General features: G+C 40.1%; 1 protein-coding gene across 6 annotated transcripts; it reads left to right on the top strand.

Moving 5' to 3' along the window:
- Nucleotides 1-1,382: 1,382 nt before the first annotated feature.
- Nucleotides 1,383-24,584, top strand: YTHDC1 (YTH N6-methyladenosine RNA binding protein C1). Of its 6 annotated transcripts, none has more exons than XM_075500787.1 (18): nucleotides 1,418-1,532; nucleotides 3,190-3,324; nucleotides 5,581-5,682; nucleotides 6,307-6,635; nucleotides 6,766-7,120; nucleotides 8,389-8,478; nucleotides 8,995-9,048; nucleotides 9,661-9,755; nucleotides 12,998-13,106; nucleotides 13,207-13,324; nucleotides 14,415-14,499; nucleotides 16,409-16,575; nucleotides 19,101-19,183; nucleotides 20,651-20,687; nucleotides 20,781-20,820; nucleotides 20,925-20,987; nucleotides 22,742-22,876; nucleotides 23,577-24,583. In XM_075500787.1, the coding sequence occupies exons 1-18, from the start codon at nucleotides 1,505-1,507 to the stop codon at nucleotides 23,799-23,801; spliced, it is 2,250 nt and encodes a 749-aa protein (XP_075356902.1). In that variant the 5' UTR covers nucleotides 1,418-1,504; the 3' UTR covers nucleotides 23,802-24,583. The 6 variants fall into 6 exon arrangements, with proteins under 6 accessions (XP_075356904.1, XP_075356905.1, XP_075356902.1 ...); XM_075500785.1 differs by having other exon boundaries at nucleotides 1,421-1,532; nucleotides 3,127-3,324; nucleotides 23,577-24,584; XM_075500789.1 differs by lacking the exon at nucleotides 3,190-3,324 and having other exon boundaries at nucleotides 1,383-1,532; nucleotides 23,577-24,581.
- The last annotated feature ends 2,112 nt before the right edge of the window (nucleotides 24,585-26,696 follow it).

Here is a 26,696-nt window from a genome sequence, read left to right as displayed (position 1 = left end):
TGAAACTCCAAAGACTCTGGGATGAGCAAATGTTGAATCAGCTGTAGCACTACAGCTATAATAATTTTTAATCAGATCAAGAAGTCAATACAAAGCTGAAGAACAGGCATCTATCTCCTTCTGTAAGCTTCACAATCACCTTGTCATTTTCACCTTTTCATGTAATTCCAGCTTCTATCATCTCTCTGCAGAAATATTTCAGTTTTTCAGGGGATACTTTTATCCTCTTTTCAGGCTTTGCTTTCACAGTTTTGAAGCGAGACAGACAATACCAGCCAGTCCTACAGAGTGCCTTTTGCACTCCAGCCTTCATCACTGAAAAGGTGCTTCCTCAAGCTAACCAGCAGCTACTGTGCTGACCAGACATTGTTAATAACCTGTCCACTCTGCCAGTGCAGGCAAAACACACTGAATATCATGAGTGAAGCACCCTGGAGCTGCATTATTGTGGAGGAAGGAATTCACGGCACTGAGCTGACTGGCTGCACCCATCAGGCTACTCTAGCTAATAGCTGCAGCCTTAAAACAAGAATTATCATTTAATCTACAGCATTAATCACCTTGCTATGCATCTACTCCAGTTAAAAAAAAAAAAAGACAGGTAGATATTTTATAACAGTAGCATGCCAGTTAATAGGATTTAAAATACTATAGTGGACAAAACAAGCTCTAACTTGATAATTGCAAGCTATGCACAGCCCTAATAAACTACTGAAGGCCACTCAAGTGGCCAGGCCTCTTCACAAGCTGCCTGAAAGGGTAACTAAGATAAGGTGATAAGTTTTCACCTAAGTTATGGGAGGAAAGAAGCATGCCCCAATCCCGAATTTCTTTAAAAAATAATTTGGATTGATAAAGCACATTTATTTCATATTTGAACAGATACATTACAAAACAAGCTGAACACCACTAGCAGCAAGAAAAAACAACTTTGCTTGAGAAAAAAAAAATTAATAACCAAAATAAAACCGTGGAACAGGAATACCTAACACTGGGGAAGGCCATGGTTACTTTGCCCCACTCAAGACCCACGGCAAGCCCTCCAACACCTCACACAGCTGTCACAACAGCACAGGAACACCGAGAGAGAGGGGCTTCCCTTCAGCTTCCCTCAGTTTGAGGGCAGAAACCTCGTTCCTACAGTTTTTCTCCCAGCAGAGGAAACAGCTCAGGGCCGCGCTCTGAGACGGACCCACCCCACAGTAAGGCCAGACACTAACCACCTTCACCGCCAACAGACAAAAATGGCGGTCTCCCCCTCGGCACCTCGCACCACACATGCGCACGGGGACGCCGCGCGGGACGATTTTACATGCACACCCCCGCCCCGCCCCCCCTCCCACGGCGCATGCGCTGCCCGTTCTCTCTCCGCCCCTCCGCCCGCGGCGCCTGTGACGCGCAGAGCGTAAACAAAGCGGTGTGTTCTGGGAAGAGGGAATCGTTACGTGCAGGAAGAGGGAGCCTCCATCTTAGGCGCTCGACGCGTCGCGGCGGCGGCGGCGGGATGGCGGCTGATAGCCGGGAGGAAAAAGGTACCCGGTGGTAGGGGTGAGGGCAGTGGCTAGGCTCGAGGAGGGGAGATGGCTCGGGCGGGGGGGATCCCCCCCACCCGAGCCATCTCCCCTCCCCGGGGCCTGCTTGGTTTCTGGTGCTGGGCCTTAACTCTGGGAGACGTCCGTGAGGAGAGCGGAGGTGCGGCGGGGCCGGGAGGCCCTCTTCGAGGACGATTTTCTTAGTCTTTAGATATTGCGTGTGAGGAAACGCTCCCTGTTGTGCCCTGCGGTGCGGGAGGTGATGGGGCCATGGTGCCGTAATGTGGTGCCGCGGCGGCAGTGGGCTCAGGGCAAGGTGACTTGAGCAGCGGGAATAGGAATAAGTTCGTGGGCCATAAATTTAACGTCATTGGCAGTGAATTACTGCTGGTTATCTTCTCGTAGAAAGTATCTGCTTTTGTTTCTTTTTGGTGGATCCCTAGCTGTATTTTTTGCAGGATTTTCTGCTGAGGGACGTAGTTACTTTAGCAAACAGAAACTGACGTTGGAGTATTATTTTGGTGATTTTTGCTTGGCTTTTTGCAGTCAGTTATGTATTCTGGGCACTGTGGGTAAATAAGTTTCAATTAAACGAATTGAACGTTTCCAGGGTAATGTATATTTGCCAGTCTTGTAACTGCCTGTCACTGTACGTGGAAGCTGAAGTGATCCGCATGTTGTCTATGAGATTATATGAGTCAGTCCTCACCAAATAGTCCGTGTAAGAAATAAAAACAAAGTTTAGATGTAGAAGATTGCTGTTTGGTGGTTAGTGCAGATAATAGCAGTGTTATAAAAAACGTAAAGGATCACTGTGGTATTGTGGTTTGGTTTCCATTGTTTTGGATTTCTATGGGATACATTTAATGTAAGGGGTTTTTGCATGGTAGATGTCCATAAAATGTGTTTTGTCAGAGTGGTGAAAGGTTGCCTACTCTAATATATATTGTGAAATTAGATCACATGGAAAATTCCCACTAGATTTTGTTAGAACTGATAAGTAGAATTATTTCTGGTGCTTTATTCTTAACGGTATTATTGTAAGACTGGTGGGATAGGATAGGATAGGATAGGATAGGATAGGATAGGATAGGATAGGATACGATCAGGTTGTGTTGAAACAGGTGTGAGCTGCCCCCATGGATGAGCCGTGAAATTGAAACATTTACTGTTGTCATCTATAAATTTCTGCTCATATAATCATTTATCCAAATGGGCTTGAATTTTTTTATTCTTTGGGGGTTTTGTTTATTTTTTGTTTGTTTTTTTTTTTAATCACTGACAGTGGTCAAGTCATGAGTAGCAGACAAGAAATGTTTTTATGTTTCATATTTTAATTTGCTTTTAATTTTCTGTCCAATGAAAGGGTTGATTCTGACTGCACAGCAGGTGTTAATGCACATTTGTTTGTAACTGAACTTATTTCTCCTGTAAATGCGACATTATTTTTATGCTCCTTTTGGAAGAGAAATGCTGTTTCACTGCTTAAAAAAAAGTGGAAATAAATATCATGTACCTTTTTAGTTTGAAACCACCTGGTCTTATCTCCTCTGTTTGCCAAATCAGATTTTTGCTTGGACCCTTCCTTGAATAGATCTAACGCTCATGGCCAGTAGAGAAAAAATGGCCTCCCCAGGTTACTTTCCTGCTGTTTCAGGTGAGTTAAATTTGTTCATGGAAGGATCCAACACACCTCAGAGTCGACAAAAGATGAGTTGCAGGAGAGCCCAGTTGGGAGTGTCTGTAATGGAAAGGATTCATTTGGACCTTCCCCCTTCAGCAGTGATGAACTGTAAGAAATCTGTCCTCTACCGTCTTTCTGTTTCTTTTTTTGTGCTTTTCCTGATGCTTATCTTGATCTGTCTGAGATAATTTAGCTCATCAGGTTGAACTCTAACAGTGACAGTTCAGTGAGTGGAATCATCTTGTGGAAGTCTGTTGAGCAGTATACTCACTGCAAGTGAGAGATGGGAACTGTGTGTTCAGATTGCCCTTTTTGCATCACCAGGCTGCTAAACAAATCTCGAAATTATTTTTAAATAAATCGGATGGATGTACCTACAGAAGGGGACAGGGGGGGAACTCATCCTGCTCCTGTCTTTTGTGTACTTGTTTAAGGTTCCAACTATAAATCAGGCCCACCTAACCTGGAAGGGATTTATCAGAGAGTATGTGTCAGACTTGCTTATTCCATTAAATTTTCCTTATCTGCTCGCTCATTTCTGAACCAGCTGATACGTGAGTCTTTTAGCATCTCTGAATTCTACTGCAGTAGCTAGGTTAAATATAGTTTACTCAAGTATGCTGTTACCTCACCAAAAGGGAAAAAAAGCTAAGGTTCAATATGTGTGACCTGAGATGGGTGATATGTTTAATATTATAATCCTAGTGCACCTCTTTTTCATAAGTCTTCAGTAAAAAAAAAAATCTGGTGCTCTGAACTTGCCTAGTCTTCCATGGGGAAGCAGAATGCAAGCCAGGAAATTGCAGGCCAGGTTTAGCAGTTGCACAGCCATGAGTCTGACTCTTGTGTATCTCATCAGTAACAGCAAGAATATTTGTTGTGGATGTATAGGTATGAGGGCTGTTCCCAAGAGAACTACGATGCAGCTTCATGTTATATTTAAATGCCCTCTAACTGTAAACTGCCAGGGAAAGGCTTGATCCACCTCTCACTGCACTGCTTCCTTTGCATTAGCTACAGCAATTGTGCAGTTCAGGGACCACTTCTGCATTCCCCTACCACAGAAAATGTGGAGAAATGCCAGCAGGAAAGCTAGCACGCATGCTGACTTCAGATTCAGTAGTATATAGTAGAGATGCAATTATAATAATAGTAACTTTTTTTCCTGGTGTGGATTGTGTCTTTTTTAATATCAAGCTGTAAAACTTCTCTTGCAGCGCAGCTCAAGATTTTGAGATAGACAAGTTGCCAAACTCTGGAGGACTTCATTTGCTGCCTTACCCTGATTTCATCCAGTACAGGAGTCGTTACCTGCTGCTTTATAACGTTGTACAATGCGTCTTCTACAGATGCTGTCAACTAGTGGAATCCTTGGAGTTTGCTCTGGTTTCCTTTTCCTGAATACAGAAAACAGGATCAATCATAGTAATATAAAGTGGAAAGAGCTAAGAACTCCAGAGTTTAGGAGAAGAAATATGAGATTCCAAAATTAATACCTTTTCTATTATTTTTCCCTTTGCATGCTTAGGCTTAGTTCACTCTTCTTTTTAAAGTGCTTGGCATACAGATCTGCTGTCTAAAAGCTGGTGAATCCTTCTACCAGAATCACTGTATACCCCCTTTGGTTTCAGGCAAAGTGAAACAGTGACAAAGTGAAACAGTTGGAAACAGTGACAAATCTTAAAAGTTGTGTGACCAACTGTGCATTTACTGCTTCTAGCATGAATTTTCATAAACTTTTGCCCTTTTGATCAAGGTGAATTAATTGTAGCGGTTTATTTTCAGAGCAGCTCAGAATTAATTATGCAGCAAATAAGTACTACTTTCCCCTTCTTCAGTGGGGTGACCTAGCTTATATTCTTGTTGATAACTTGCCCTGTTGTGTTTTTTCTACTTGTAGGTGAACCACAAAATTCACCCTTCTAACACAGCAACGATGACAAAAATAGCAGGGCAGCAGGGGAGATAATTTAAGGTGCAACTTCCTCAGGATTTTGAGAAGAGAGTTCACTCCTCTTTGCTTATGGCACTCAGACTATCTCCTAGTCTCCTTTTTCTCAGATTTTGTACAGGCTTTTTTCTTAAGCTTTCATTTGTAGGTCAGCTTTCCTGCAAAGCTTGTGTGACATGGGGAGCCAACTTGGACCGTATTCAGAGGCCTAAGTGCATCCTGTGACATATTTTAATTCTTTTATTGGCTTTGCTTGATCCTTCCAACTGAAATTGTGGAAATAAATCAAGATGATGTTAATTTTTGCCTTGTAGCAGGAAATGTTTGGGTTTGTAAATACTAGTTCTACTGTACTTTACATATTCAGACTTTTTATAGTTGTTTTTAATGTTTCAGGTTTTTTTATTTTTCAGATGGTGAACTGAATGTTCTGGATGACATTTTGACTGATGCTCCTGACCAAGATGATGAGTTGTATAACCCCGACAGCGAGCAAGATAAAAGTGAAAAAAAGGGTAGGTGGATTTGGTAGTGGATGTCCTGCAGGAACGTAAATGGTAAAAATCATCTTTCTTGTTAGGGTTAAAATATTTGAAGTAGTGGCTCTTATAACCTGATTCAAAGAGTGAAAGAGTTCCAAAAGTCTTTATTTCATAGACATCTGCTTTTTCACCTGACCTTCCAAGCAAACAGTTAACTAGGTTTCCTTTTGTCTCAAAAGCAATTGCTGAGTTTGGCTTGTTGTGAATTCATTTGCTGTTAGAAAATTACTGTCCTTCTTTGTTCGATGAAGTGAAATGGAAATGGAGCAAGAGAGTCCCAGAGTCTGGTTCCAGCTCAGTTCTTGATTTGGCTTTAGGCCAGTCCCATAAGCATTTAATTTAGTATTCCCATATATACAATTTAGAAAACACCTACCAAAGTCTAAAGGATTGCTCTTTTAAAGTAAAATACATGTTTTGGAACTTGAGCTGTTCCTAACAAGCAGTTTTGAGTGTTGTTGCAAAGCCTACAGCTGGAAGGTGCTACCTATGACTGCAACAGGGGAATTACCCAAAGCAGAGAAAGTAGGTCCCTCTGCATAGTTTTTGGTTTGATATACAAAATAACATTGAACTTGATATCTCTTTCTATTCAAGGATCAAAAAGAAAAACTGACAGGATGGAAAACGCTGAAAGCAAGAGACAAAAACCTTCTGTGCATTCATCGAGGCAGATGATGCCAAAGCCTCCTAGTTCATCAGTTAGCAATAACAAGAGAATAGTGAGTACGAAAGGAAAACCAGTATCAGAATACAAGAATGAGGAGTATCAGAGGTCTGATAGAAACAAGCGCCCAGATGGTGATCGAAAGACACGTGTGTCGAGCAGTTCCAGGGAACCTTATAAAGGACAACCAGAAAAAACTTGCATGAGGAAGAGGGATATTGACAGAAGGGCGAAGTCTTCTACACCAGATGGTTCAGAGGTATTAAATATTCTTGCTGCCTTATAAATAAAGCAATTATATGAGACTTTTATAAGGCACATTCTTAGGACTGTGTGTGCATCCTGACAATGTTATATGACTGCTGATTCACTTTTTCTTTAAACGTCAGAGAATCAGGCATGATGTGGATAGAAGACCAAGCAGATCCAGCCATTCCTCTAAAGAAGAGGTGAACTCTGAGGAATATTGTTCAGATCATGAGACTGGCAGTAGTGGTTCCTCTGAACAAGGCAATACAGAGAATGAGGAGGAAGGAATGGAAGAGGAGGAAGATGATGAAGGGGAGGAGGATGAAGAGGTGGAAGAAGATGGGGAGGAGGATGAAGAAGAGTATGAACAGGATGAGAGGGATCAGAAGGAAGGAAATGACTATGACACACGAAGTGAAGCCAGCGATTCTGATTCTGAATCCGCCTCTTTCACAGATGGGTCAGTCAGATCTGGGACTGGTTCAGATGCATCAGGTAGGTAACATCTAGCGTGCTAATGTGAAATACCTTGCCATTGAAAGTTTGGCTGCTTTTAAAAGTAACCACTTCCTGACTATGTCAAAAGTAAGCCTTAGTAGCACAAGTCAGTAAGATGTTAATTATGAAATACCATAGGCAAGGAAAAAATATACTGGAAAGTGGTATTTCCTTACACCAAAACTTGTGGATATCAGGATTACCATGCTGAGGATTCATAGTGTTCTTGATTGCTCTGGTCTTGCTGTTCAATGCTTTGAAACATTAGAATTAGTATTTTCTTAAGTATCTAATGGCTTAGTTTTCCATATGAATCATTTTGGTGTTGAATTGTTCTGTGTTCATCTAGGTGAGTGACCAGGTAGACTGGTGTAGTAAAAACACCATCTCCCCAGGAAAGGATAGTTGAATCTTAAATAGTGGCTGCCTTCAGCTTAGGAAATCTAAACCTAAGTTGAAATGATTAGCCATTAGGGCAAACTTAGAGAGAAATGTTTTAATGCTTCACGATTGTATATTATAACTGGTCCTAACTTACAGATGTGAAGTGTTAATGATGTAAATACTTTTGGTTTTGGCTGGTTTCGGGGGTTTTTTTGTTTGCCCTTTTTTTTTTTTTTTTTTTTAAGAAAGCAGCTTGCAATCCTGTTAAGATTCTTCTTGTCTGTCTTCCTTGTCTGAAGTTTGCATAGGTGGTCATCCTGCTTAACATAATGCCTTTTTTTTGGCTCAGCTCTGCTGTTTGGAATTAGAGAACAGAAAGGTGTAACCTGAAGACAAGTGAAGCTGTAATAACTGTTCTAAAAAGCCCTGTAGTATAACATGACACTTTTAAGAGTGGAAATAGTTGCCTGTGTGCCTCAGTGTTTTGTTTTCATACCTCTTGCCATTTTATTGAGCTCTGAGTGAATGAGCCCATATCACTATTGCAACACAGTTTGTGCTCTATGTTGCAAATTTGGCTGAAGGCTGAAGAGAAGAGCTAAACCACCCTTACTAAAACACCTAGGAGATAAATTCTGTCTCTAAACTTTGCACAGAATTACTAGATTTGTGGTGTTTGTCTTCCTTTTGTGAATTAAAATTAGCATTTGCTTCTTTTGTGCGTGATAGTTTTGGGGCAGCAGTCACAATTTTCAGGTGCAAGCCAAATGCTAATTTTGCTATTACAGATGTTATTTTCCTGCCTCAGTACTTTTTATCTCAATTTTGCCTGCCACTTGATGTTTAAAATATTGCTTTTATTTGTTATGGGTTTTTTTTAGATGAGAAAAAGAAGGAGAGGAAGAGAGCGAGAGGTATCTCTCCAATTGTTTTTGACAGAAGTGGAAGTTCTGCATCAGAATCGTATGCAGGTATTCTTTCCTTTTATTGCTTGTCATCCTGACTTGCATCAAATCTTAATATGTAATCTAAAATAAATGTAACTGGCTGTAGAGGTTTATGGGGTATGTAGCTTTGTATAATTTGGTATTGACTTCTGGCATGTTGTGTGTGGATACCTTTGGGGGGAAGTAGGCTTTCTTGTTACTTTAATGCTATTCTGTTGCTTAAGTGGAATTTTCACTTTTTTTTTTTTTTTTTTTTTAAAACTTGGAAGATGATGATTCAGTGACTAGTTTTCTGAGTAGGAAATTGTTCAAATACTATTTTAAAAAAACAAACCCAAACCAAACAACCCAAAAACAAAACAAAAAATAAAAACCAAAACAAAACACTCGTGCACATTGAATAGTACTTTTTGTGTGTGTGGGTGCGCGCCAGAAAGCATAATTTGTCATGAATGAAAATTGTATGTGACAAGGCTGTAGAAATTGTATATTATCTCTATTAAGGCTCAATCTGAACAAATGTACTTTGGCTAAACACAGGTTCAGAAAAGAAGCATGAGAAATTATCATCTTCCGTTCGTGCTGTCCAAAAAGGTATCATTTAAATTTGAATTTTTAATGCATGCCCCATAGCAAGCCATTGTCTCTGTTCATTAAATTACCTGTAAGTAGTAATGTTCCGATATAAATCAGTTTGAGCGCATAATTGTTGTGAGCATAACAAGTGAATCTTGAGCTACTTTTGCATGTGTTGAGAGTGATACACAAAAAGTTCAGTCGCTTTGCTCCTTGCAGAGGCGGCCAAGCAAAAAATTAAGTGCTCACATCTGAAAAGAGGAACATTTCAGCATTCTCTATTGGACGACTTGTGCTGATACGAACGTTACCCAGTATTTATCCAGAGATTCTTAAGCAAGGAAATAAGTTCTGTATATCGGAACATCACTGAATCATGCTGATTTTATTTTATTTTTTCTTTACCTGAATATCTAAGTTTTAGTTTTTATTTGGTTTCCCCTGGCATTTTGTGCTCTACAGCTTAGACTCTGTTTCAAGTTGGGTGGTTGACTGTGATAACACATAGGTAGGAACTGGGTGGGATACAGTGTATTTTGAAGGAAACAAACAACTATCTACACTCAAAGCAACATTTTTGACAACTGTAAATATTTACAGTTCAGCTTATTTGACACTTTGTTTTTTCAGACCAAACAAGTAAACTTAAATACATTCTCCAAGATGCAAGATTCTTTCTCATCAAGAGTAATAACCATGAAAACGTATCACTTGCTAAAGCAAAGGTATGTTGAATTTTCTTCAAACTGATCACTTTGTCTATTTTCAAACACACGCACCTTACTACAGAAAAGCATATAGATAGATGCATTCTTTTCTCCATCACTCGGGTCTTGGTAGAGGCAAGGATGAAAGCTACTACTCCTTGATTCTTCAAGGGTAACTATTCTGCTTCCACTGTAACCTAGAAAAGTTTCTAGACCATCAGTCATTTATCTTGGTAAGAGCAGGTTTAAAAAGGGGCCTGAAAGTCTGTTTGATAACGTCCTAAGCCAACCTCCATTGGGAATGCTGCAGTGGTATTTTCTCCCTTTCATCAGCACCTGTGTTTGTATCGCTGCACTGTGAGGAGGTTAAGAAGGTTGTTTTGCCTTTCATCTAATGCTATAAAAGTAATTTTTTTCAGTTGATTTGGGGATCTGAAGCCTTATTGCAGAAATATATGCCTGGCAGTGCTGGCGTAAGGGAGTTCTTTGGGCAGGATTCCAGTGCACTGGACTTCAGCTGCTGAGGAATGGCACTAGGCCACTCTGGTGGTTTTGTATTTGCATGTGTTATTTGGAACAGCTTGTAGAGAAAATAGCCAATTTGCTGTTACACAATATACACAGAGTAGGTGATTCTATTAATGAAGATCATCCTGAGTGCTATCACACGGCATGTAGAGAATAACCAGGGGATCAGGCCCAGCCAGCATGGGTTCAGGAAAGGCAGGTCCTGCTTGACCAACCTGATCTCCTTCTATGATAAGGTGACCCGCCTAGTGGATGAGGGGAAGTCTGTGGATGTTGTCTATCTAGACTTCAGTAAAGCCTTTGACACGGTTTCCCACGGCATTCTCCTGGAGAAACTGGCTGCTCATGGCTTGGACGGGTGTACTCTTCGCTGGGTAAAGAACTGGCTGGACGGCCGGGCCCAGAGAGTGGTGGTGAATGGAGTTTACTCCGGTTGGCGGCCGGTCACAAGCGGTGTTCCCCAGGGCTCGGTGTTGGGGCCAGTTCTGTTTAACATCTTTATCAATGATCTGGACGAAGGGATCGAGTGCACTCTCAGTAAGTTTGCAGACGACACCAAGTTGTGTGGGAGTGTTGATCTGCTGGAGGGTAGGCAGGCTCTGCAGAGGGACCTGGACAGGCTGGATCGATGGGCTGGGGTGAATTGTATGAGGTTTAACAAGGCCAAGTGCAAGGTCCTGCACTTGGGCCACAGCAACCCCATGCAACGCTACAGGCTTGGGGAAGAGTGGCTGGAAAGCTGCCTGGCAGAGAAGGACCTGGGGGTGTTGGTTGACAGCCGCCTGAATATGAGCCAGCAGTGTGCCCAGGCGGCCAAGAAGGCCAATGGCATCCTGGCCTGTATCAAAAATAGCGTGGCCAGCAGGACTAGGGAAGTGATTGTGCCCCTGTACTCGGCACTGGTGAGGCCGCACCTCGAATACTGTGTTCAGTTTTGGGCCCCCCACTACAAGAGGGATATTGAGGTACTGGAGCGCGTACAGAGAAGGGCAACGAAGCTGGTGAAGGGTCTGGAGCAGAAGTCTTATGAGGAGCGGCTGAGGGAGCTGGGACTGTTTAGCCTGGAGAAAAGGAGGCTGAGGGGAGACCTCATCGCTCTCTACAACTACCTGAAAGGAGGTTGTAGAGAGGTGGGGGTCGGTCTCTTCTCCCAGGTAACAAGTGATAGGACAAGAGGAAATGGCCTCAAGTTGCGCCAGGGGAGGTTTAGACTGGATATTAGGAAATTTTTCTTCACCGAGAGGGTTATCAAGCATTGGAACAGACTGCCCAGGGAAGTGGTTGAGTCGCCATCCCTGGAGGTATTTAAAGGACGTTTGGATGAGGTACTTAGAGACATGGTGTAGTGATGGTTTTTGGCAGTGTTAGGTTTATGGTTGGACTCGATGATCTTAAAGGTCTTTTCCAACCTATATGATTCTGTGATTCTGTGATTCTGTGAAGATTGTGCAAAATAGAATAGCATTAAAACAATTAAATTAATCTTAAAATTCCTGGACAGGTTTGGCTCCCCCCACCAGCTTTGGGTCTGATTGGTGCAGTGAACACCATTCTGACTGGTGTTTGCTTTAGCTCTTTAGAGGAGTATGTCCTTTCTGTGCCTCATCCACACTTGGGGCTGGAACAGTATCCTTGTTCCTAGAGTTCTTGGGGTGGATGCTTTGTCTCTCAGTGTATAGGCATCAGTGCTTTGCCACTGCACTTTCCTGAAACTGGCTTTTGTGGTGCCAATACAATAAGTGGTTCCAGATCACAGCAGGGCTTCACAAGCAGCCTAAAGCAATATACCTCTGACTGAAAGCTAGTAAGAAATCCAAATAGTTCTCTGGTGACTCTAATGAATTGTCAGAGTCAGGTAAGCACTAATCTGAGCACAGAGTAGGACATGAGAACATAACCTTCAATAAAAAAGGAAAGGGAGGAACATTTTCTTTGGTAGATCGTAGATCACATTCTGAGGCTGAAGTTTGAACATACTAAAACAGCACAAGCTTCTCTGAGTTTCCCCGGAGAATAGATCGGGGAGCTGATCTTGCTGAAAAGTAATACAGCAAACTGGTATTCTATAGCTCAGCTCGGTGCCTTAAAACAGATTGGGTTTTACTGGGCTTGGCTACACAAAGGCTGGTGAAAAGGAAAAGGTAGGAATTAGTAGGTGGGGACGTGGGAGGCTAAACAAACTGTTTTGAGTTGTCTTCCCAATTTAAAATATTGGTCTGGTGTCTTTCATGTTTCTGGCCTTTCACTAAAAGAGTTTCAAAGTCTGCAAGCTGTCATCAACAAATCTGTGTCATACTAAGAAGGTTACTGAAGTCTACCTGCCCACCTTTCAGTATATATGCTGCTGTTTTTTCATAGTTTGTGTGTATTATATAATACATGAACTCCCAAAGTCACTTAAAACATACATTAAAAATACTAAAGGCAAAGGTTTTCATGTATCTGTCTATCATTATAATTACAAATGAAACCTTATAGATGGTCTAAATGTGTCTGCACTGTTCAAAAAAAGATTGAAAAGCCAATATTTTAAAAGTTTTATCATGGGGCAGGCTAAAAATATTTTCTGAAGGAACTGACTTTAGCAACACCTTTCTCTTTCCATTATCTTCTGTCCAGAACACTAGTTTGGTCTTTTGTTCCTCACCTGCACTATGTACTTCTGTTAGCTAAATCACTAGAGATGAACTCTTACTATATTTTGGTCGTGGGTGGGGATTGTTTTGTTTTAGGGAGTATGGTCGACACTTCCAGTGAATGAAAAGAAGCTTAATGCTGCATTTAGATCAGCGAGGAGTGTTATTTTGATATTTTCTGTAAGAGAGAGTGGCAAATTCCAAGGTAAGGGAAAGTGACCTATTATCAAGGTAAGTGAAAGTGAGTTTTATGTGCAATAGCTTTTCTGTTGTGTCTTTGTTACAATTCATGTGAAATCCTCTAGGATTTGCAAGACTGTCTTCAGAGTCCCATCATGGAGGATCACCTATACACTGGGTGCTGCCTGCAGGAATGAATGCAAAAATGTTGGGAGGTGTCTTTAAAATTGACTGGATTTGCAGGTAATAATTGTTCATTTATGTTGCTGTTTAGTAACAAGGCATTATAATACCATTTCTGTGTATTACCCACTCGAGTGCTGACAGCATCCTTTTGAAAACTTGATTCAACCAGAGATCTGTCCTCCAATCTCCCCAAATCCATGCCTCCACGTTACTGAGCTTGGGACTCAGGTCTGTACGTGACATGCACTATAGAAAAAAAATATATATTTTTTTAATGTAGACAATTAATTAATTTAGATATTTTAACACTTGATTGTGTTCCTTCCCTGGTCTCTTGCACTGAAACCAGAAAACTATTCTGAAGTCTTTGAGTAGAAACAACTGCTTATTTGAATAGGCATCTGTGGATAAGAGGGGAAAAAATCCTGTAAGGACAGGTCTGTCTTCATCTGACATCTTGACATCTGACTGAATAAAGAAAATGCTACTGCTCTAAAATAACATATGAAATAGTACAGATATTTTGCATAATGTATAGGTTGTGAGCAGTATGTTCATTGATTTAACGGAGTATGTCTTACAGAAAAGGTTTTAAACCTCTCTTAAGAAAAAGAGCTATAGCAATCCTGTGAGATACATTGCATAGTTGTACTAGCACTTTGGGCTGCCAGAAAGACTAAATACAGGGAAGGTGAGACTTTGAATTAGAGAAAAATCTAGGTTGGAAAGGTGGTCTGGAAGTTACTGACTCCCACCTCCAGCTCAAAGTGGTTCTAGCTTCATAGTTAGGTCAGATGGTCAGGGATTTATTTCAGTAGGTACCATGAGCTACCACCTCACATAAAGACTGGTCAGCATATTCAGATGGTGAGATAATAAGCAAGCACAATCTTGATATTGTAAGGAGACCAAAAAAAATTTCTTTAATAAGAGAGCCTGTCATAGTATGGACTATACTAGTTAATGTTAGAATAAGTCAAAGTGAAATCTTCAGTTATTAATATGTACTAATACGTTCATTCAGAGACCTGACAGTGTAAAGGGTAACAGGATTATTTTCTGTGTAATGTCCTGCTGTATGCATTTTAAATTTTTTTTTAATGAAAAACGGAGGCAAAACTATAAATGATGACACTTGCATATTTAGGCGTGAATTGCCGTTCACTAAGTCCGCTCACCTGACCAATCCTTGGAACGAACATAAGCCAGTAAAGATTGGACGCGATGGACAGGTTTGTTAATTTTTTTTTTTTCTGTAACTCACATCATCTAGTGCTTGCTTTTGGCTTTGTATGTACAGAAGATTTGGAATCTTTTTAGATCAGTTGTTACTTGCAGTAGAGTACTGTGACAAAGGCACTCGGTTTATTTCTAATGTTGTGGAAGAAGGAAACAATACGATGCCAATTCTGATTGTCATCTTTGTGTGTTAAACAGTGTTTGCTTCAAAACTGTGTGATATTTTGGATTTGAAATGTAATGTGCCTTGCATTGTATGGTATGCAAACCTATATAGCATCTGTTTTTAAGAGCAGGTTCTGGTGTTTCCAGCTGTGCTCTGTGATGCTTTTTTTTTTTTTAATATACCGTATTGCTTAGGGCATATACTCTACCATTATAAAGTATATGCTAAGTAAATTTTATGTGGGGTGGCTCTTTGTCTTGTCAGACATACTAGAGTGCAGGTACTCTAGTCATCAAGTCATCAAGTAACCCAGCCTTGACTAAAATAACAGCTTCTGCTTTCTTAAGGCACGATGGGAGTTGCATAATCCCCGTGCTGTATGGAAAATGTAGACTCTGAGTGTTATTTTGCCCATAGACACATTCACTTTGTTGGGTAGCACAAGTAAAACAGTATTTTCAGTCTTGTTTTTAATTTAGTGTGAACTTAAAAAAAAAAAAAATATTTCCGTTAACTTTGTTTCTGTTAAATGGTCAAGGAAATAAATTTGTTAATGTTTTGTCCACCTCACTGTAGAGTTGCAGTCCGGACATGGGTTTCATCTTTTTTTCATAAAATTGCTGTACTGTTAGGTACTGGGCAAACATTGTCTGATGCTTGTTCTCCCTGCTTTTCAACTTGGGTTATTTTCTGAAGTGGTTGTCGTTTATCCATTTACATTTTGTGTAAACCTGAATGGATCTCTTTTCTGAGGACGTGTACACTGAGCTTCTTGCATTTACGACATCCTTTAGGAAGGCGTTCCGCAGGCCTGCTAGGCACCAGGTTGAAGAAGCACTTTTTTGGATTGTTTTGCACCTGGCTCCTGCTAGCTTCATTTGATGGCCCCGAGTTCTTGTACCGGAAGAGGGAGTCAACGAGTTGATCTCTGTCCCTCTCTCCTCCAAACAACGTGTGGTGTGGGACACTCCCATTGTATCAGTCTTGTCCCCCATACCCCACATGTTCCTCTCTTTATTCTAGGCTGGAGAGAGCCAACTTGCTCAGTCATTGCATGTAGGAATTGTTGTGCTCATTCAGTTATCCTTGCTGCCCTGCTTTGAAGCTTTTCCATTTGTACTGTTGCCCTATTTTTTGAGATGAAGGGGTCAGAACTGCACCCAGTATTTAAGGTGTGGGTGGAACACGGACTCTCAGTGTTCAGGACTTTCTCGTTCTGTGTTCCTTTCCTAATAATCCTGAACGCACAATTTACTTGATTTGGCTGCTGTCAGGCATTGAGCTGGTATTTTCTTGGACTTGTCTATCATACAGTGAAGAACTCACTTTTGAGTGGTAATAGTCAACTTCGTCAGGCCATGGCTTTATATGTGAAGCTGGGATGGAGTTTTTTCCTACGTGTGTCACTTTTCTCTCTGTAATAGGTGATCATTTTCTTTGTGATGAAAAACAGTCCTCTGATTTTGTAGCAAAACAGTGATGTGGCCTGTATGTCTCATGGGAAGATATGGTTGCCCCAAGTGTTGGACTAGTTTATGAAAATTCTAAGTAGTGCCTAAAGAGTGAAAGGTAATGTAAGTGAATTTTGCTCTGTCTCTAGTGATGCTGAAATCTCTTCAAAGTGTCCTTTTTTTTTTTTTTTTTCTTTTTTTTTCAAATGTATGTTGTCGATGTATTTGGGGAGAGTTTCATTTCTTCAGTTTATAAACCACTACTGAACTTCTAACTAATTCTAGGAAATTGAGCCGGAATGTGGAACCCAACTTTGTCTTCTCTTCCCTCCTGATGAAAGTATTGACTTGTATCAAGTCATTCATAAAATGAGGCACAAGAGAAGAATGCACTCACAACCCCGATCAAGAGGACGCCCATCCCGTCGAGACCCCGTTCGGGACGTGGGAAGGTTAGAAACGTTCTTTGGACTGATAATAGGCACATGTATCAGAATAACGTGATGGAGGAATATGATTCGTCAAAGCTTTCCCTGCGATAAAGAAGAGAGAAAATCCTCAAATCAAGCTGCATGGACAAGTTTGTGGCTTCATTGAGGATTTCACATGGTTCCCCGGTCTGTCATTTTTCAAGAGGAAAATGGGGATCTTTGCTTTTGCAGAAAAAAAGCTCTTAAAGTGCTGTCTAGTTTAGACTAGATCGTTTATTGAGATAATGCAACGTGTAATGCTAGCTGTAGGTAAGCTTGGCTTGATCATGAGCAGGCTAGATGGAGAGAAGGAAATATTTATATGCCAAAAATGTGTTAATATCTTGTAAAAGCCTTTTCTTTCAGGTGTGTCTCTGGATAAGCCTTATCAAATATGGGACTTTTATAAGGATCACTTAGAATTTTGCAGAAGATGCCGCCTCATTTTGAGGATAAAATATTTAAGTTATTTTGATATTCAAGAGGAGCATTATTGGGACTGTTTCAAATTGTGTCACCGTGATGTGTTAACCCCATTGCCAGATATTCTCTAACATGTAACCAGTGAATTCACACATCTTGCTGAGCTTCTGAAAACAGTAGGTTCTTTCCAAAAGGGATCAAGTGGCCCTTGGAGACCCGGCAACAAACCAAAAAGAATGGCTGTTGCTGTGTCTGTATATACAACCTTTCCAGATGCTGGCAGTACCTGTGGACTTAAAGTATTTTTAGAGGATCGACATGGTTATTGATCACTGCTATATGAACTTAACATCATTTTCCAGAAAAAAAGGGGTATAACTTGTTACAGAATTGGAGAAGTCTTTGCAAAGAACTGATATTAGCACTTCTGCCAAACACCTTTTCCCCGTGTAGCCACTTTGCATACAGACTGATGTATGGTTTGGGCTGAAACCTTTGGTTAAAGTTTCCTCTTTGTGGAAACATCCTGTGGTAGGTACAGATACCCAACAAGAGTCCCCATTTCCTTGAGCTTAAAAAAAGGACACTGTAACAAGTAGGTAGGAGGAAACCTGGCAGCGCCCCCCTATTTTTGGCTTTAAAGGACTGAACACCAAGATGGCTTTTGAAGTTAAGCTAAGAGGTTTCCAGTGCAATAAAGTATATACACGTGAAGGTTTTGCAATGGACTGCAAACTATACATATAACACCACCACACCTTCTCAAGCCTGCCAGGGCCTCCATTTATGTATGTGGCTTACAGCTTAAAGTCAGTAGTTGGACTACTATATGAACTGTTTCTATCATATTTTATACCGGTCGTAAATGCACTCTCAAAACTACAAGAAAGCGGTATGTTTATTCTTTACACCAGCTTTTATTTTCCTTGATCTGATTTTGCTGTAGATGCAACTGCTTTGGTTTTTGGGCTTTTTGCCATAGTAAAGAATCTGCTTTCATTTTAAAAAGCTTAGTAACTGGGTATGGTGGGCTTTAAAGACTGAAGTTGGGAAGGGGGAGGAGAAACGACTCTTTATAAAACTAAAAGCTACATGAGCTTGTTACTCAGCGAGCAAGTTGCACAGTAATTAAGCAATTTAAGAAAGTGTTAATTTCTTGTCTTGTCATAAGAAATTATATTGCTGGGGTGGGGGGGAAGGGAATGGATTTGTAGCTGCTTTGTGTTTAGAAACACTGTTATATTAGCATTGGAGTCTCCCATTAATCTTGATGTACCTTGATGGAGCAAAATTAGCAGCCACTTTTCAGTTCTTTATTAAACATAACAGCAACTGAAATGTAACTGGTTTATAATCAAACTTCCTCCCTGAGAGTGAATTTAACATCTCTTCTGTAAAGGAGCTGTTTGTGTAGAAAGGACCCCCAATTATTTTAATTATTAGGAAGCTTACTTAAACTTTCTGTAAAAGGCACTGATGCATTGCTGGTAAATTGCTTAGAAGAGAAATTGTTAGAAATAATATCATTGGCCTACCCAGTTAGAAGAGCTACAGTGAAATAAGCAATTTCACAAAGCATGCACAATTTTATTTATAAATGTTACGGAAACAGACCTTTTATAGAATTCTTTACCCCATAGGTAGCAAATACAGCAACATCCATGACTTCTGACTGTAATGATATATTTTGCCATCTATTTTCACTGTATTTAGTTCTGTAAATTCTTTTGTTATCCAATAGGTTGTTTCAAAATGTAATGTGGAAAGTGTAATGTTAAAAGCCTAAGTCTGAGTTTGTTTTAGACAAATTTGTTACCCTTTGGTACGAAGGTACAGTTGGGTAGAGTTCCTTCCTTAACTACCAAAGCTCCTGTAGCCAGAAAGTAACAGTGGAGGGTATTTAATCAGACTGCTGTTCGTGATTATTTGAGTTCAAATTTAAAGCTGTAGAACATTTTGAAGCAGATGGAATTCAGAATGATTAAATTGAGATCCTGGGCAGCTCAAGCTATTCCTGTGAGGTATTCTGCTGTGACGAATGCTCCAAGCAACCTTGTTTAATCTCTGATATCTAATTTGTGTAGGCGTCGACCAGAAGATTATGATATTCATAACAGCAGAAAGAAACCAAGGATTGACTATCCCCCTGAGTTTCACCAAAGACCAGGTTAATATCTTACTATGAAGATTTGTGTGCACCAGTTCACAAGCGTTTTCTCTTTTAGTGTATCCTCATTTAATTCAAAAGTAAAATATTGATATGACTGGGATATAAAAATGGGACTTGTGCTGTTTGCTGGTTTAACCCACCTCTCGCAGAAGTCAGTGACACTGTTTCACTGGTTTGAGAGAGAGCTGAGTTAATCTAGGCTGAGCCCTCTTAAGAGCCTCAGAATTGTGTACATTGTTGTGAATGATCCTCTCAAGCGCTTTGTTAATACAAGTAGTTGAAATGCCTGATGGGCACAAGAATTGGTTTGACCTACTTGTCAATGCACTAATCATCAATTAAAATGTTTATCAGAAACTTCCAACTGGGAAAGTCAGCTGAGATTGCCTGACTAGCAGCCTGTGTTTAGAGATGACAGTAGACGTTCAGTTGTGTTTTCAGAGAGAATTTTTTTACAAGCTTGACATGAGGAAGGGAGGGGGGAAGTTTCATTGCATTTTACAAGAGGGTCTAATGGTGAGATTGAGAACGGAATTTTGTTGTTCTCCAGAAAGAAATGTTTGTAGCAGTAATGCAGCAACAACACTGGTATTAATGCAGATTTTTTTTTTTCTTCAGAAAGCAATTATTAAGAAATTGTCACTTTTAATCTACCAAATCTTGCTTCACTGCTATTAGAAATAAATATTCCATTATTTCAGTAGTAGATTTGTAAATCTTTCATAAGAACCTGTCTTTATCTGTCCAGCTTGACTGCAAAGCCTGTGTCCTTTGATGCAAAAAGAGTGTTGTTGCTGCTCCTTGGTTTTCTAAGACCATTGTTTAGAGTACAGAACAAAATTTTTTAAAATAATGAAGCTCAGAAGCATTATTTTATTAGCATAAGCATGCCTGGTAGTTTGCACGATTTTACTGAGCTCTTTAAAGTTTACTTCCTGGTATTTACTGAAGCTGTAATAATTCTTTGCCCTGTGGGGCTTTTCTAGGTGTTTTTTAGGTTGTTTTTAATTTTCTGTGTAACATTGTATCCAAAACTATTAAGAAATCAGCCCTAAGAGTTGCCCAGATGAACACATTCCACTGAATACATGGTTAATAAGTAGTAACAGCCATGTGCTGACTGCCAAAGGACAGTACCCTTCAAACTTGTAGGTATTCCCAATTCGTTTCACTAAAATTCAAGTCTTTATTTGCACAGATACCCCCTTGCATATTTATGTGTACTGTGTGCAAGTTCCTATGGGTATATCTGTATCACTTTTTTGTTACTGCATTATACTATTTTCCTGTACTGTCTACAAGAAGTTGTAAGTTTTTGAGAATTATTTTGAAAGTGAGGGTAATGGCAGGTCGACACAACTTCATAGCTGGCACAAAATGAAAGGGCAGTTTCTAATGAGTATATTTTTTAGACTGTTATCATGAGATGGTAAATTGAATTAATACTGCTTGATGTTCGAACAGGGTATATAAAGGATCCCAGATATCCCGAAGTAGACAGGTAAGGTGTGTTCATGTTACTCATTTTTATGCCCTGGTGACTTGTCTGTATGGATAAATTAGATTTAGTTCTACAAATTTTTATTCCCAACAGACGATTTTCAGGAGTTCGACGAGATGTATTTTTAAATGGGGTAAGTTGGTGCATGCAGACTTTTGGGGAACTTTTTATATTCAGCTTTCAGCGCTTCCAGAGAACACTCATCACAAATGTTAATATTACTGTCTTTCATTTTAGTCCTACAATGATTACGTGAGGGAATTCCACAACATGGGACCACCACCACCGTGGCAAGGAATGGTTTGTGTCTTGTTGAATTAAATTTTTCTCTGTAGAATATGAGGTTTTTCGTTCCCCTCTAGGGGAGCCTAGCATATTCATTCTGCACTCACCTCTTCCCTTTTCCTAAAATATATCTTTGCTGTAGCTGTAAATTTTTTAGGGGGAAAAAAGTCTTTATATCAAGTATTTTGTAATTTACTTAGCTCTCAGCAATAGTCCAGCATTGTAGTAAGCAATACAGCAGCAGGAATCTGGCTTGTTTTGAACCTACAAGAAACTGAAAGCTGTGAGGAAATAGCAGAACCCTCCTTTAGCCTACACAAGAGGGTGTGATGAAATTTTGTATTCCGGTAAATATTTGTAGTAATTGACTTTCTCTCAAACAGCAAATGCATCAAAGAGGTGGACTTGCTGCAGAGGCTCAAGGAATGGGCTGGCATGCTCTAGTGTTGCGCAGTGGCTTGCTTTTGGCTGTGGCAGTGAAGCATGCCGGGAAGTAGTGGAACGTACTGCACATTATAATCAAAATAAGTCTTGCTGTATTGCAGCCTCCACTGAAATGCACTTTTTTCCCAGTCAGATGAGCATATGTTTCCCTGGAAACATTCAAGGTCAGGTTGGATGGGGCTCTGAGCAACCTGATCTAGTTAAAGATGTCCCTGCTCTTGCAGGGGGGTTGGACTAGATGACCTGTAAAGGTCCCTTCCAACCCAAACTGTTCTATGATTCTATGAGTACACGTATCTATGACTACATACATGGAAATTAACTGATAGTTCACTCATACAGCTGTGGTTTTGCCGTCATGTCAGGAGCAATAGTCATTATAACTAGTTATTTTGGTTATATTTAGTAATTCTGGCCCTGAAGGTCCTGAATTTGCGTAACTGTAATGAGTCTTTTGGCTCTTGTGAATGAGCAAAAGGCAGCGCCGGATGCAGAGATGCTACTATAGCCTCTTATTTTTCTCAGCTGAAGCACAACTCTGGTTTGTCTTACCTGAAGGAAGTGAGCAAAGTTGTCAGACTGGGAGGAAAATGGTTTCTCAAACACAGCTAAGCCTCCAGAAACTCCCTTTTTTTTTTTTTTCCCCCTTCTGCCCCGTTCTGTGTGCTGTCCAAGTAGTCATCCTAAAATCCAGCCCTTCCACCTACTTCCTTTGTGACAACAATGCAAGCAAAGATGCTTTGGTAGTATGGGAAAAAAAGGCCTTGCTGATTGAAGAAATAGAAGAGAAGAGCCAAGAGATGTCTTATTTAAAAAAAAAATATTATCTGCTAGCCTTTTGTCAAATAATTTCTCTTGCAGAGTAAGTTTGTGCATTTAAAATAGGAATATATTCATAAGGAATGGCACTGAAAAGACTCGTTTCTATAAGAGCTCGCTGGTTTGAACAAAATTCACATTCCATATACATAGATTTAAAAAAAAAAAAAAAGGGAAAAAAAAAAAACCCAAAACAAAAAACCCCACCACATTTAAGTAGAAGTTTTATATACAGTATCACTTTGAGGCAGATATGGAAAGAAGGCATGTTTGGGGAGGGTGTTGGCCAAACTTGTAAAGAAGCAATGGTAGAGAAGTAGTAAAGCATATGCCGACTTAATGAAAAATAGTCTGCCATTCAGTTAGGAGGCTGTGATTGGATATACTTAGATGTCATGTTTTCCATCTGAATGAAAGTAACCTCTGCTCTTAATTCCCAGCATTCAGCCTTGTGTGCATTCCTTTGTTTTGAAATGCTCAACAAACTTGCTGTAACTTTCTTGTAGCCACCATATCCAGGTATGGAGCAGCCACCACACCACCCTTACTATCAGCACCATGCACCTCCACCTCAAGCTCATCCTCCATACTCAGGACATCATCCTGTACCACATGAAGCAAGATACAGAGACAAACGAGTAGTAAGTGTCCACAGAGACAGAGGGGAACACAAGTCTGCAGGCTAGAGTAGGAACAGGAGGAGTTTGGGGTGTAGATGTAGCCTCACCTCAGATTTGTTGACTTTGATAAACTGCATTTTTAAGACCTGTATTAGTTTTCCTTGGAAAGATCAGTTATTTAGATTGACTAGAGACTTCCAGCATCTTTGAAAAGCCTCTCTCTCCCAGGTGATGTAGAAGTGCAAAATTCTCAGAACATACTCTTGAACTGAGGTGTGTGTTTAAAATGGCTTCCAGCTGTCTAGCTCTCAACTTTTCATGCTGAAGCCCAGTTTGAATAAGGACATGCCTGTAATATAACTTGTGCTTACGCACAACAAATTACTTTATCAGCAGAAAAGTTTGTGGTTTATAACTTTTTACAGGCACATCAAAAAACAGGGCAGATTGTTAAATAATTTCTGTCAGCTGGCTTTGAAGGCTGCTTAGCTTTCAGGTCTCTTTCATTTGAACCCCAGCTTCTGCACAGTGGAAGCCCAGACGTGGTGCTGCCCTGAAGATGAAAGAAGAAACTTGTGCTTATGGATGCTGGACATAATTTGTTTGGGTTTTTTTTAAAATACTGAGCTTTCCCAAGAGTTACGGCCAATCTTATGGATAAAGGAAGGGAGGGGATTTTAATCTGGGAAAGAAAATAAACAGAGCTGTCCTTTCATCACAGCACGACTACGACATGAGAGTAGACGACTTTCTTCGCCGCACACAAGCAGTTGTCAGTGGTCGAAGAAGCAGGCCTCGGGAGAGGGACCGAGAGCGGGAACGGGACCGTCCTAGAGATAATAGAAGAGACAGAGAACGTGACAGAGGCCGTGATCGGGAAAGGGAGAGAGAGAGGATTTGTGACCGGGACAGAGACAGAGGTGAAAGAGGTAGATACCGAAGATAATCTATCTGGAACCAGTGCTCACTTGAAACAAAAAAAGCTTGTATTTTTTTGTGTGTTTACAAGTAGTACATTTTATTTTCAGCTGTCTACTTAAAGTTCGTTGTGTAGAAGGATTTATAATGACCCTCTCTATTCCAAGCATGCAGTGAACTATGAACTGGAAAAACTCAAATCGGCCAAAAATAAAGTACGCAGAGCTGACATTCAACTTGGCGTTTCTATTGGAGCAGAATGGGAAACAGCTAAGGATGTAGATATTGATTAATTATCAATAAGTGTTCATCTACTTAGTGACTTCATTCTAGGTTTTTGAATACTGATGGATAACTGCCTTTTTTTTTCTTTGATGTTTTCTTCCTGTAGTTTCACATGGTTCAGTGGGGGAATGCTGCTATCAAGTATGCAAATATTGAAGTATGATTTTTTTTTTTTGACTGTATGGCAGTGTTGTAGCAGCCTTTTTTTCTCCCCCCCTCCCCCCCTGCATTTTTAACCCTATCTGTAAAGTCAAGTGTTTTTTCAGTCTTCAGTAATGAAAGCAATATTAAGAAGATGCTATTGATTTCTAATTTTTAACCTTTTTTAAAAATCTTCCCGCGTTCAGTAACATTTTGGTCAATTCTCTTGTCTAGTCTCCTTCCAAAATGTACACATTGCTTGGAATGTTCACAATCTGCGTGTGTGGAACCAGAAAATATTGCTGTATTCTACATTGCTACCTTTTTTTTTTTTTTTTTTTTTTATAAAAATAAATTGGTAACTATTGAAATGATTAAAACTCCAGATCGGGTTTCTTGGTCTTCTAAGCTTGCCAGCTTTGATAGATTTTGGCAGTTCTGGGAAAGTATTTGTATTCAAAAATAGTTTGAAGGTTCTTGTGATAGGTGAAATTGATCTGAAGCCTGAATTTAGGAAGAGGACTGCTGAAATAAAAGGTAATTGCTTTTCTGTTTCCACTGTGAAGTTGTTAATTTATAGCTCCTTGCAGGTAATCAGAGTTATTAAGGCCCTACATGTTCAACTTAATCAAATGATTTTTGAGCTATTGATAGGCTGTCCTCAGCCATAATCTACCAGGAGTGTTCTAGTCCTGCAAGATCCAGATGCTCCCCATGTCTTCTTTGTAGTGATTACTGCATCACTTGTTATTTGTCTTAGGTAGGAAATATTTGAATCTAAATGCCAATGGTAAAACTGTGAAAAAAGAAAAGTAAAACTTGTAGTGGAAGTTCTTCAGTTTCTCCAGCAATTTCCTAGTTCTCAAAATTCGTATGAGTAGCACTGCCTAGGTGGACTTCTTCATAACCTTCTCATGTAACAAAGCCAGATTGTAGCATGTGCTTTAAAGACCTCCAGCTCCACAGCACTGAGTGCTGTAGCTGTTTTTATAAACTGCAATATAGGATTGGCCACGGTGTGGCAGTTGTGGAAACACGTGTTTTTTAGATCTGACGATAATTTAGGCTCTGTATATTTTAGTCTACACAGCTGTAGTAAACATCTACATGTGCTAAGCAAAAAGTTTGACCTCCAACATGCAAGTATGTTGAGATTTTTTAAGCGCTACAAAAAGTTGAACATATGTTTTAGTTCCTCAAAACAGTTTACTGTACACTGAGAGGTTAGCCTGTTAGCAGTAGGATTAGATCAGTATATCAAATTCAGTACACATACTGTGTCTAATTGGAGAAATGCATCATAGACCACCTTCATTCTTTGCTATCTTTCTCTGCTTTATATACAGGTTCTAGAAAGAAGATGGGGTTTTGGTTGGTTTTCTTTTTTATTTTTTTAAATTCAATACTAGGTAGGCCAAATTTCTCTGAGTTACAGAAAAGCACCTCCTTGAAGTGACTGCAGAGCACTTTCTCTGTCCAGCTTTTCCCAGCTATCCTGTTTTCCATGTCCTTTGTTAGCCCTATCTGACCAGCGTCTACGCAGTATGCTAGGAGGCTTGCTGGCCTTCTGGCATCCAAACTGACATCTCAGGAAATCTTCTGCTTGCAGAAGCTGGATGATGGGGGCTGTTAGTGATCAGGCTTGGTGCAGCTTTGCCTAGGACCCAGCTCTATGAACAGTTACAGCAAAACTTTTCGGATCTGGGGCCTGAATGTCATGCTGTTCCACTTTCTGTTCACTATGCGTATTTCAATATGCATATTCCTATATATTATTCCATCATGACCATAGGAACAGTGTACCAGAAGTTACCGTGAGAAGCACTAGTCTTGTTCTAACCCCTCTTTACTTTGGAAACAATTCACTTGAGCTTTTGTAAATGTTGTAGTATGAAGAGATTTAAGCAGACATTGAAACTATTGACAATGTTAATAAAAACGTTAATGTAGCGTAGGGAATTATATTATGAAAACAAAAATAACATATTTTCTTAGCCTGTTCTGTTTGAAAACAATTCTGCAGCATCCAGAATACAGCAAATATCAGTTAAAATTGGGGCAGGTTCTTTCTTGAGTAAGCTGGCACAGAAGTGGAATAACCTTACCTAGAACAGGACACCTGAACTAGCATCATTTTAGTAGGCTTTCATCAGTAAGTGCACCTGGAACAATTTCAGGAGTGCTGCATTTACTATTGCTCTTATCTGAGCCAAAAGCAGCATTATTTTCCCTGCAACTTTTCAGGAAAGGCAAGTGACTATTGCACTGTTCCCACGTGTAATGTTACTTCTTTGCAAGTTCCGTGTCTAGAGATTCTCCTGCATTTATCAGTTAGCATGGCTCAGAGGCATTTGGGGGTTAAGATGGGCAAGTTACTGGCTGAGGTGGTTTTCACACCCCTATAGTGTTGCAGTTAGAATGATGGCCTGTGCAGGACTCCAGGCATATACTGAATGGAAAAGAGAAATGCTTCTTGGAAAAGTAATTTCTCTGCTGG

The sequence above is a fragment of the Mycteria americana genome, chromosome 4 (assembly GCF_035582795.1).
Source record: "Mycteria americana isolate JAX WOST 10 ecotype Jacksonville Zoo and Gardens chromosome 4, USCA_MyAme_1.0, whole genome shotgun sequence".
Taxonomy (NCBI): Eukaryota; Metazoa; Chordata; class Aves; order Ciconiiformes; family Ciconiidae; genus Mycteria; species Mycteria americana.
This window is presented reverse-complemented; position numbering and strand designations above follow the sequence as displayed.

Bases quoted from the DNA above. Each gene is read 5' to 3' on its own strand.
- YTHDC1 (XM_075500785.1), top strand. From the start codon at position 1,505: ATGGCGGCTGATAGCCGGGAGGAAAAAG. The intron at 8,479-8,994 runs GTATTCTTTCCT...GGCTAAACACAG, and splicing joins TGCATCAGAATCGTATGCAG to GTTCAGAAAAGAAGCATGAG. The intron at 9,049-9,660 runs GTATCATTTAAA...TTGTTTTTTCAG, and splicing joins CGTTCGTGCTGTCCAAAAAG to ACCAAACAAGTAAACTTAAA.